This window comes from Pinus tabuliformis, chromosome 7 (genome assembly GCF_031772625.1).
Source record: "Pinus tabuliformis cultivar Carrire ecotype Pingquan chromosome 7, CPIR1, whole genome shotgun sequence".
NCBI classification, from domain to species: domain Eukaryota; kingdom Viridiplantae; phylum Streptophyta; class Pinopsida; order Pinales; family Pinaceae; genus Pinus; species Pinus tabuliformis.
The window spans coordinates 1,616,150,807-1,616,162,648 of record NC_142293.1 but is presented as its reverse complement, the minus strand read 5'-3'; the positions used below and the strand labels follow the sequence as shown (position 1 = coordinate 1,616,162,648).

At 35.9% G+C, this 11,842-nt stretch overlaps 1 protein-coding gene across 1 annotated transcript; it reads left to right on the top strand.

Moving 5' to 3' along the window:
* The first annotated feature begins 7,540 nt into the window (after positions 1-7,540).
* LOC149254400 (putative protein phosphatase 2C 14) lies at positions 7,541-9,894 on the top strand. Its single transcript, XM_089457027.1, has 2 exons — positions 7,541-7,774; positions 8,816-9,894. Exons 1-2 carry the CDS (start codon positions 7,748-7,750, stop codon positions 9,197-9,199), a joined length of 411 nt encoding a protein of 136 aa, XP_089313153.1. The 5' UTR covers positions 7,541-7,747; the 3' UTR covers positions 9,200-9,894.
* Positions 9,895-11,842: the final 1,948 nt, after the last annotated feature.

The window sequence follows — 11,842 nt, the reverse complement described above, 5'->3', positions numbered from 1 at the left end:
CATCTTCGAGGATTTCTTGTGTTGACAGGGTATTATCGCAAGTTTGTTAAGAATTATGGTAAAATAGTAGCACCATTAACACCATTACTATAGAAAGATGCATTTTTTTGGACCCTAGAAGAAACTAAGGCTTTTTAACATCTTAAAGAGGAAATGTGTCGAGTCCTGGTCTTAGCTACACCAGACTTCACAAAACCCTTTATTGTGGAATGCGATACCTCGTGAAATGGCAGTGGTGTTGTTTTAACAAAAGATGGAAGACACATTTATTTTGAAAGTCGTATAATCAATGCAAAGTTTTTAAACAATCCTATTTATGAGAAGGGAATATTAACAATACTACATGCTTTGAATAAATGGTGCCTTTGAAATCAGCCAGAAAAAAGGGAAGCAAAATGTTGTTGCAGATGCACTCTCAAGAATGGATGAGGATTTGGAAGCATTTCGTTGTGTCGTTTCTATTATCCAACCTGATTGGTAATTGAAGCAAGGGATGAATGGAAGAATGATGAATAGGTGTGGACACTAATTCAAAATTTGTAGCAAGATCCCAATGCATCAAATACATTTGTCTGGAAAAATGATTCACTGTGGTATAAAGATCACGTATACCTATGTAAAAGTCTCAACTCAAACAAAAGGTTCTTTTGGAATTTTACACCTCTCCTATAGGAGGGGACTCGAGATTTTTTAAAACTTACCACAAGGTAAAGAAGTAATTTTTTTGGGATGGCCTTAAATATGATATTCAGAAGTTTGTGGCAGAATTTTTGGTTCGCCAATAAAATAAAGTTGAGACAATTAAGACCCTATATATTTTACAACCATTAATCATTCCAAGCCAATGTTGGGAGGATTTCTCAATGGATTTTATCACAAGTTTACCCAAGTCCGAAGTAAATAGTGTCATCATGGTGGTAATTGATAGACTTACAAAGAATACACACTTTTGTGGACTATCTCATCCTTTTAAAGCCAGTACAGACATTGGTACTACATTTGTGGAAATAGTTCAAAAGCCACATGGAAACCCAAACATTATTATAAGTGGCAAAGATCCTATTTTCATTGGAAATTTTTGGATAGAATTATTTTCTTGTCTTGGTACTCAACTAGCTCATATCTCATCTTATCATCCTCAGTCTGATGGGAAAACTGAGATAGTGAACAATTTTCTAGAAGGATATCTTTGTTGCTTTGTATCTGATAAACAAACATAATGGGTCAAGTGGTTACCTCTCGAAGAATGGCGGTATAACACTTCTTATGTTTATGTGTTGTTTTGATTTGGTTACATAACAATTTAGAAATCAAGTACATAAACATTCACATTTCATTAATCATCATTTCATTCTCAATGAACATGATTTTCATTGTAGATTTAAATTCCGCAAGGGCACTTAACTGCTCAAGGTCATCCACTTCCTATAACTGATGAAAGGTGAGTCACGTTCCAACTCACCATAGGCTCAGGTACACTGCATTTTTTCTTGCATTTGGCCACCCCAAGCCAGACCAAAAATCCATGAGGTAATTTCTCACTTAGAATTGCAGGGTGGAGTCATGAAGAACATTCTCCTTCATTGGGTCTAACTCATCAGTTCTCTTAAAATCCTATTAATCCCATAGTCTACGCAACTGTTGTGGATGGTTTCTTAATCCCATAGTCTACGTATTTGTTGTGGGTGGTTTCTTAACTACTCTACACATCTAGTACCGCAAAGGGAAATTCTCTCTCAGGCTATCAATGGTGCAAGGATGAAGGCCATTCTCCTTCATCCAATATAAATCAATGAGAGGTATTTTAACCTAATGAACCAGGACCTATTCACGTTCATAGTGTGCCTGCACTTCATAAAGAGGACCCTTCTCTAAGTTAATAGTCCCTTAATGCTTCCCTTTGGTGCTTTTCTGCATGGTTTCAACAAGCTTTCTCAGTAATCAGTTGCATTATGCTTGCACAACATAGAGGGAGCCATTATCTAAGCCAATAATCCCTTAGTGCCTCTCTTTGGTTCTTTTGTGTATAACTCACACAAATTCCTTGACAATTCTAGTTGGTCCTTTCTGTTTCCTGTTTGTTTTACTGCATTCCGTGCATAGGTGTTTTCATTACTCAATCTATCTATCTATTTGTTGCCTCTTTGTTAGTGTTAGATGAGAGTAACTCTTACAAACATATTGAGTAACTCATACTCATATTATCTTCTTGGATACTAACACTTCTAGCCTCTTTATGTTTGAATTAGAGAATAATTTTTGTTTGTTTGTAGATATAGTGTCCCGTTATGTATCATTGAATGTTGCGTGAGTTTGTTGCATGGATATACATCATTAATGATCTAGTGATCCATAGACACCCATCCTCTAACATCATTCAATGTTGCTTAACAAGGTGGATAATTCTCACTTTAAATATTAAATATGTTCAACACTTCTAACCTCTTCATATCTAAATTTCTAGAGTCCTTTATGTTTCATATATTTTTTAATTGTTGGGCACTTCTTACTTCTTGTGTCTGAATGTTGCATAATAACAATAAATATTAAATATATTAAACACCTATAACTTCTTTATCTCTAGATTTATAGAGTCCTTTTAGTTTCATGGTTTTTTTTCTAAATTATTGAAGAGTTTTGATCTATTTATGTTTGAATGTTGCATAACACGATGAATAATTTTAGCATTAAATAATTTCTGATATTTTTATGTTTGGATTACTAAAGTCCTTTTTGTTTCATGTTTTTTTATATCACTACACTTCTAAACTATGTATGTTTTAAGGTTAGGGTATTGTTGTACTATTCAAAAACCCCCCCATTTATTGATTTAATAATTAATATTGTATTAATAAATGGGGACCCTTTTAAAAAATTCCCAAAATAAAAAAACAGCGAATAAGAGCTTGCCTTTTGTAAAGCATTTGGAAATAAAACTTTGGATAAATTAAGATATCAAACCAAGTCGTTTCACAATAACAAATTCATGCTTTATCGAAAATCGCAAGATCTGATAATAACAAGAGTTAGTCATGAGGTAGAATCCGCAAGATGCGTTAAGCGAAATCCCTGTAAAGGACCCATAAATAGAACTTAGCTTATATAATACTTAAGGCTTGAACTAGTCTACAAAGGTTTTTATCACAATCGCATCACATTTCTTAAAAGAATGCAAACATACAAACCATAAGAAAATGTGAAATGCGATTTAATCCAAACCCAAAGGATATTAAAACTATTTTAGAACTACATTTGGGTCTGACATATTGTAATCTCGCTTATCGCATATCACAAAATATTAAAGAAAATTTTGATTACTCTATTCATAAATAATTGCGATTTGCAATTTGCAAGATTTGCGATTCGCGAGAATTATGATTTGCGAGAATTGTGATTTGTGATTTGTGATTCATCGCAATCGCAAAAAATCGGTATTACACGAACATTCAAACCAATCAGAAATATTAGTTTGAAATATGTGATGCGGCATTTTGATAAGACATAAAGAAAATCTTGTGTGAGCCTTAATGTATAGTTAATGAGATTTAAAGGCATTTATTCATTTAACGGCTTGAGATGATAGATATCTTTCTTATTCGTGTTTGAAATAAAAGCTCCATCCTTACGTGATTTCAGAATTTACTGTGCTAATCGTGCTTTTGCTTGCATTTACCGCTCTGCGTTTTTATCCTGTTCTCTCCATTTTCCTGAATTACAGGAAGTTTTCAAAGAATGCAACACTTACAGAGATGGTTAAGAAAGGGAAAAAGACCGCAGAGGATACTGCCCCTGAGTAGTTAGAAATGCTACTGCTATTCTCTGATACCACTTGTAACAAAGATGGCGGAACTACGACTTGGGAGGCGATGTACAATTTACTAGAGGGAGAAAACCCAAGGCCCCTAGAAGTTAAGGCAACAACAGATTCCACGACTTCATCTGATTCTTCTTACTTTGAAGTGGCATGCTCTTTTCTACACAGGATTGCTGCAAGACTGAAAATATTACCATATACAGATATGGTAATATGGATTATTGATGAAGTAGATGTTTCGAATAGAACGTTTAGAAACTCCAGGCAAGGCATTATGGGATCATTCAAATCAGACAATTTGAGCCAAATGTACCATCTGTCGCAGCCACAGAAGATCCATGACAAAGCTTTTATCGAGCATTTCTCTAAAGAAAATGAAGATCTAATGGACGTTATGCAAGCTTGGACGTTTGGCTCAAACAAGTTTAGATGGGAGAAATCTGGTATGTACCCCATCGCACCTCTGTCAGCCCCATACAATTTTGCAGCTGCAATGTTGTGTAGGCTATGCAAAAGAGATGGTACCACCAAATTTTCCATTGAATGGGTTCCCCTGATTGATGCAATTGTAAATTCTACCATTTTGAACTAGAGTATTATTTTTTCAAATAATCTAGCCATGGCCATTAGAGAATACAGGCATCATAGAATTGTCTCCACTTGGGTTATCCCTCCCATTTTCATGAGTGCTTATGTCTTGGATGCTATATGTTTTTGCTCAAATTTTCCAAACATGGACTAGAAATAGACTTTAAAGTATCCTACGCCCATCCATGTTCATCATAAAATATTGAGGGAATCATAGTTTGGCTCCCATTTTTATAGGATTTGTCATGGTGTCATGTTACCTATTTATCAGACCATTTTTTATAAGAAAGCCCCCAAGGTTTCAAAGGAAGCAAAGATTGACATCTTGCCAATGGCGAGGTGGTTTGGTTAAAAATGGTTCACTTATATCATAGTTTTCGGGAGTATAACTGCTCCCCATGTTCTCCCATACTATGTTCCAGATAAACTACTGGCACGAGAAATAGCTTTTTAGACAGTGGGTGATGGAATCACCAAAACCCTTAAGGAGCATAAGAAAGCCATTTTGCCAACCTTCCCATTACAATGTGGTGCTTTAGCGTTGCATGATCTTGGGCATGCATCTAAAGAAATACAGAACATCATGACCCTAAACCTAGCTACCGTGCCAGGTAGACAATATGACCCCAACCAGGTTGCCAAGAATTTTACTTCCATGGTCAAAGTCAGGCAATTTAGTCATGAGGAAGATCCATTTGATGATTTATTCGAACAAGCCGAGAAATTTTCACAAGTTTTGCATTTAGCTTCACTAAAGCTAGACCTAGAGGACCTCAGAGAATTCCCCATGTCTAGAAATAAAACGCTTGAACAGGTACCTTTGGACCTATTACAAATTGAAGAAATAAGAGAACCTACTCCTAGCGTAAGCTTGGAGGAGAGTTCCAAGCACAATTATGATGAAGAATCGCAAGAGAAGTCAACTCAGGGTTGTGAACACTCTGAACATGAATCTGAGAATAAAGAAGGAAGCCTCGAGGCAGACCCAGAACGGGATACAAAAGAAAATCGTGAAGAAATAACCGAGAAAGCCTCAATTGTACAAGACATGGAGGCTACTCCCCCGCAAGTTGAAACAGAAAAGACTCTAGTCATCAATCTGGAACAGAAGTGGGAGCAATTTAATAAAAATATCCAGACTATTCATTGCGGCTCCTATGCTAATACTTATTAATATCTCTGGTAAACTTGTTCTTCTACTCAAATTGAATCTATTGGGTATGGATATTGAGTCGCGCTAAGGGAAGTTGGTACATTAAAACGTTTAGGCGGGTATCCTAGGCTCTAGAATTCCCTCCCACAGTTGGCGGGTAGCTCACCATTACTAGTAGAAAAATCCCCAGTTCCCGTTCCTTTTGATTTAGTTGATCTATATGTTACTATATTCAATCGTTCACATACATAAATAATAGCCACCAATGACCAAAGCTAAATCAAGTTGGGATGATCCCATCCATTTTGACCGAGAGGTTAGCTAGGCCACGTGACTGTATCGGTTAGTAGGGGCCCCAGTAAACCTGATCAGTTAGAATGTTGGGCTCAACTGGTTCAATCGAGGGAGGCTTCACAAAGTATCTCCTCATTAATTGACTAGTTGAATAACTCACTGAGGGTTGAAGGATAGCCCATTTTTCCTACTACGCATTAATAAACACCTTAACTACAAATCTCGATCAATTCTGTAGGGAGGGATTATATTCCATTTAATGGGTTCTTTTGAAATGTGGCACGAGGCACCTCAAATTTTCATAAATCCTATATCCCCAGTTCGAAAGTTTTGAACTCTGTAAAACGCACCCGTAAATTTGAAGACATTTACAGTGAAGTTGATGGTGAAACTTCGATCCCATTCGTTATTAGGCATTCATGGAAATATATATGATCACACCAAGATTTGTATATATTGATCTTCATTCTGCAATAATTAGGCCGATAGGCCTTCCTTTGAAAGGGACCTTTCGTCGTCCTACTCATTCTGACGCTGACACTTGGCGAACTGACAATTAGCTTCGTCTTCGTTCAGGTTTGATGCACATCTGACACCTGGCGGAGTGGGCAGGAAACGACTTAGGGTTTTTACGACACCATTACCCGCATATCGGCCTCAGGGGCGGAGGTATTCACGACACCATTACCTGCATATCGGCCTCAGGGGCGGAGGTATTCATGGATGCCGCCTCACTGACTGAGCGTTGGCATAGCTGGACGTTGCGCCCGCGCCCGGCGGAACAAAAAACACCGCGTTCAACGACAAGTTTCAATTCCACTCACTGCTGCAATAATGTCTGCAGTTTTTAATGTGTTATTTGTCCAGGTTTTGCTGTCTTATCTGTTCTGTTATTCACTGCGCTGTTTTCAGGTTCAGAAATTGTTCGCCCAGGTTCCCAGTTTCTCAGAGATCTGTTATTCGACTGTTTTCTTAGTGTTCTCTGGCAGGGACAGAGCTGTTTCCAGATTCACAACAATTGTTCGCCCAGGTTCTCAGAATTCTTCCGTTCACGTTGCAGGTTAGTGCTCTCAAGCGCAAATGCTGTGCCTGTGTTTTCTTAGTGTTTTTCCGTTTTTACTCCCAGCTGAAATATTTTAAAGTTCTGGTTGCCTAAAATTAGACGCCCACTCTCAGCTTCATTGGACAGAGTACATACTACTGCTCTTTAATGGCTTAAGATCGTATTTACAGAAATCAATTAACAGTTAGTGACTTCTATTATCCCATACAACCTTCAACCCCTTCTCTGTATCGTCACGTCTTTCAACTAAAATTACTCTCACTCAGAGAAGTCACGTGTGCTCTACAGGGAGATGTTCATGTCTCTGTGTCTGCATTTGTTTGGCTACTAAAATAAAAATGTGAAAATTATTATTTATCTTGCTTACCATATTTAAACCAGCGTTACGGGAATTGCCTTGTTTGACATAGACTCGGGGCTCGGACCTGGCAAACAGCTAAAACGGTTCAATGACGATTTTCCGGGAACGAGGTTGCCCTGTAGGTCTTCATGGGTCGAACTCAGACCCGCTGAGGGAATAAGCTAATCGCATAGCAAATGGAAGCCTTTCTGCTGATTTTTTTATATAAAACGGGCAAGAATTTTGCCTGAATTTTGGAATTGCAGAAATTGCTAGACGCATCATTAATCTATTCGTCCATTCTTTAACGGGTTTACTAATATACTTTTGGGGCTGTGGCAGGGTGGTTACGTGGATATTCACGGGGGAGCTTGGCGAGTACAGGGAACCTTAGCTGTGTCGAGAAGTATAGGAGATATACACTTGAAACGGTGGATATCAGCAGAACTGGAGATTAGAAAGCTGCCCATTACATCTGACTCTGAATTTTTAATAATGGCATCTGATGGACTTTGGGAGAAGGTATGCTTAAGTTTTTCAAATTGCTTTCACACTTATGTTTCAATTTCAAGGCACATGAAAGCTTGTTAATCCGGCCTCAAAGTTTGCACTCTTATGAATTTTCTATGAAGAAACAAAATTGTCAAACACTGCAAGTGGATTTTTCAGAACAGACTCTCTGTAATTTTGAATTTGCATACATTCAAAAGGGACCAATTTAGAAATAGGAGCTCATGGAGCTTTTTCAAAACTGGCACTTGGAGGGAACGTGGTTTCCCAACTTCCTAGTAAGCATGGATTCCTTTGAACAGAGTTGCGCCACCAAAAAACCAAAAAAAATTGTATCAGAACTGACACATTTCTCCATTAATTCTGTGTAAATTTTAGCTGAATTTTGTTCTTCGTAGGCAGGGCACTTTAGTAATGCACATTATTCATCTAAATCTTGATGGGAACATGGGTTCCCAGTAACATGAGCTACCTTTGAAACCCTGAGTCTTCACCAGCTCAAAACCAAAACAAAGTTGTGTCAGAACTGACACGTTTCTCCATTAATTGTCTATGAACTCTAGCTGCCTTTTGTACTTCTTAGGCAGGGCACCTAGTATTGCACATTCTCCATCTAAGATCTTGATGGGAACATGCGTTCCCAGTAAGCACGAAGCTACCTTTGAACCCTGAGTTTCACCAGCTCAAACCAACAAATTTGTTAGAACTGACACATTTCTCCATTAATTCTGTATATTTGCATAATCAGGGCACTGTAGGAAAGTATCCTGCCTGTTTCCGTGCTTTCTCTTTTAGTAATGTTTGTTCATCATCTAAGCTCATGGATTGTGTTTACACGTTAATTTTATCTTCACATACTCGCAATATGGAGTCCCTTGTATCTTCTTCCCCTGAATTCTGTAGTGGACTTGAGCACTTCACAAAAAAGTATTTTTTTTCCTCTGAATTCTGTACTTTCATAAACAGTGAACTTTTTAAATGTATTTCTTCATCTAAATTGTAAGCATGACTGTTTCAATCAGCTGATTCTGTTTCCCCTAATACTTCTATCAGGTCACTAATCAGGAGGCAGTAGACATTGTCAGGACTGTTTGCACAGAAAAAAAGCAAGGAGCTATTAGTCCTCCTGAACTTTTCGAAGGAGGAGAAGCATGGAATGAAGATGCTAGCCCACCACCTAAGGCAAGGAAAATTTCTTTGGGAGACGTACCTAAGGTCATGAAAGTCAGGAGTCTATGGGATGGCAACTTTAACACTATGGGATGCTATGACAAATATTTCAAAGAGAATACAAAAAGCCCCGGGTTGCAGTACATGCCTTTGCGACGTCCCATGGCAGCATGCAAAGAGCTTGTGGAGCTTTCTGCAGCTAGAGGCACACGAGATGACATTAGTGTAATGATTGTTGACCTCAGGCATTTCTGCCCAAGTGGCTGATGTAAGAGGAGTCCAAATGTTCGCTTAATGCACCATTTTCAACACCATCTTGCACATACCCCCATGTCAAAGACCCTCTGCTAAGCTGATCATGGTTGGAATTTCAAAACAAAACCATTTGTCAAATTTGACGGTTCTCACACAACCCCACCCATCTTCACACTTTCAACAAAAGATCTGGAAGATTTTGCAAATTTTTTAACTATATTGGCCCTCAATTCCATCCCTGAAGCTGATTCACTAGTCATATTGTTATTACAAATCCAACAGGTTGGACTGGTTCAAAGTCAGGCGGTAAGAGGAAAAAGAAATTGAGAATAACAGGAAAAAATAAGAAACAAAGGGACCAGTGTTGGCACATTTGATGTATGATAATAAAATTCCCATTCTTAGATTTGTGTAATTCGTTGGATGCTTTTAATAGGTTGTCATGGTTGGATACACCATGAGTTTTGTATATAGGAGAGCTAATTCAATTGACTGTTTTGTTCTAACAAGAAGTTATAAATATATCTAACACTGAAGCACTGAAGCATTGGTGGGTGATCCTCATCACGATTAGAACGAAGCCGAGATGTCAGTATAGAGCTCCTTGAAGGTGAAAGACCATGGTTGGCACTGCTCAAGCCCAGATTCTCCTGAACTTGCTGCCTGAGACAGGCTTGGAGAAACTGTAACATTGCTCAATGGAGATATCATCACTGGTGACCCTGCATGCATCTCTTTTCCTGATTCCACTTCACTGCAGTGAAGGGGATCTGCAGGAACCCAATACAGGGGAGCTGACAATGGCAGCCATACAAAATGCAATGAGGGACTAATAAACACTGCAAAAGTACAATGAGGCTAAGGCCTTACACAACTGTTCATTACAATACTCTGTGCATAACATTGGAAATATCAGGTACTGCTCTGTAGATGGGACAAAGCGACTGGTGTAACGAGTCACCCACCCGTTAAGCGTTAATTTAGCATACAATATTGATGGGTGCATGAGACCCTTTATAAGTAATATAGCCGTTTGTGAAACGGTCCAATAACTCACTAATTTTCTGCATTTGACTTTTACCAATAATTGGGAGGGTGCTAAAGCGTATGGACTATATTAATATTTGAAGTAGTGTTTGATATTTTGTTGGTAAAAGTCATTAAAATGTTAATTTTATTATAATTAGTTTAGATTTTTTCTATATTAATATTTGAAGCAGTGTCTGATATTTTATTGGTAAAAATGATTAAAATGTTAAGTTTATTATAATTACGTTAGATTTATTTTAATTTGAGATTTATTAATCGTTGGGAGGGATCAAATTTCAGCGTAATTTTTTTTGAGTGTAAAATTTGAAGAAAAATTTGTATATAGAGATTTGATTATTAAATTCATTTTAAATTAAAAATAATAAATATATTAATTTATATTCATAAATTTATTAATTTGTAATTATAAAAATAATAAGTATTTATATGTTAAATATTGTTATAATTTTATTTAATTAATAAAAACTATAATTTTTTAAATATTTTAATAAATAAATAAATTTTCATAAAACTTTAACCTATAAAACTTAAAAAGTAAAACTCTTTCAAAATTTGTTCTGTCATTTTATTTGTTTAATTATTTTATTAATATATGAGAGAAAAAATTTAGTCGTCTACTTAGAATATTCTTATCAAATTTACGTCGTGAAAGAATGTTTGTTTGTTATAAACTTAACGTAGATCCACTAATATTTACTATAGAGAAATTCAACAACTCTAATTTAATAATCCTATCGGCCTCTCTTTGTACCTTTTGGGACAATTGCTAGTATAAGCTTAGATGAATTTTCAATACAATGCAATTATCGTAGTATTAATTTCCTTTCAATGCTCTTTCATAATCTGATTCATGAACACATAGAGCAAAGAAAACAGGCACAAATGCGGTTGAAATTCTTCTGAGAGTTAGAAAAATATATGTATTTTTCGTATATGCGAGATACAAGTATGGAAACATTACACTCCTTTTATTTATGGTACCGGATTTTAATGGAACATAATTCACAATAAAAGTAGTCCAAAATGTGGATGTTTATAAACATAAAGTTATAACAAAGTTTGACAAACTTAGTTCCGGGAGAAAGTGAGACCAGTTCTTTATGAACTCTATGGTTGATGGGTTTCAATGAGTTATTTGTATTTATTTATATTTTTTTATTTTTATATAAAAGATTTTAAGATTAAGTAAGTGTAATTGATTTTTTAATTAGTTTTATTTTTTTATTTTCAAAATTAATGGTTTTATATATCTACTGGTTTATAAATTTACATTATGAAATTTATTATTTGATAATATGTATGGTAGTTTTATAGTTATATTAGATAAATGGGAAAAAGTAAATATATATTCATTTTATACCAATTACATTCACTTTAGAGATGCAATTTAGTTAATATTTGAAATTCTATCTATCTATACAGAAGAAAAGAGATAAAAAAATATGTCAACATCTTTCAGTTATAATCCTAAAATAAATATTTATATTAAAAGAGATTAATTTACCAACATTTAAGAAAAAAATACTTGTTAATATTTAATATTTTTTATAAATTCTATAAAAAAAATAATTAAAAATTAAAATAAAAAAACAAAAATTCATTGCT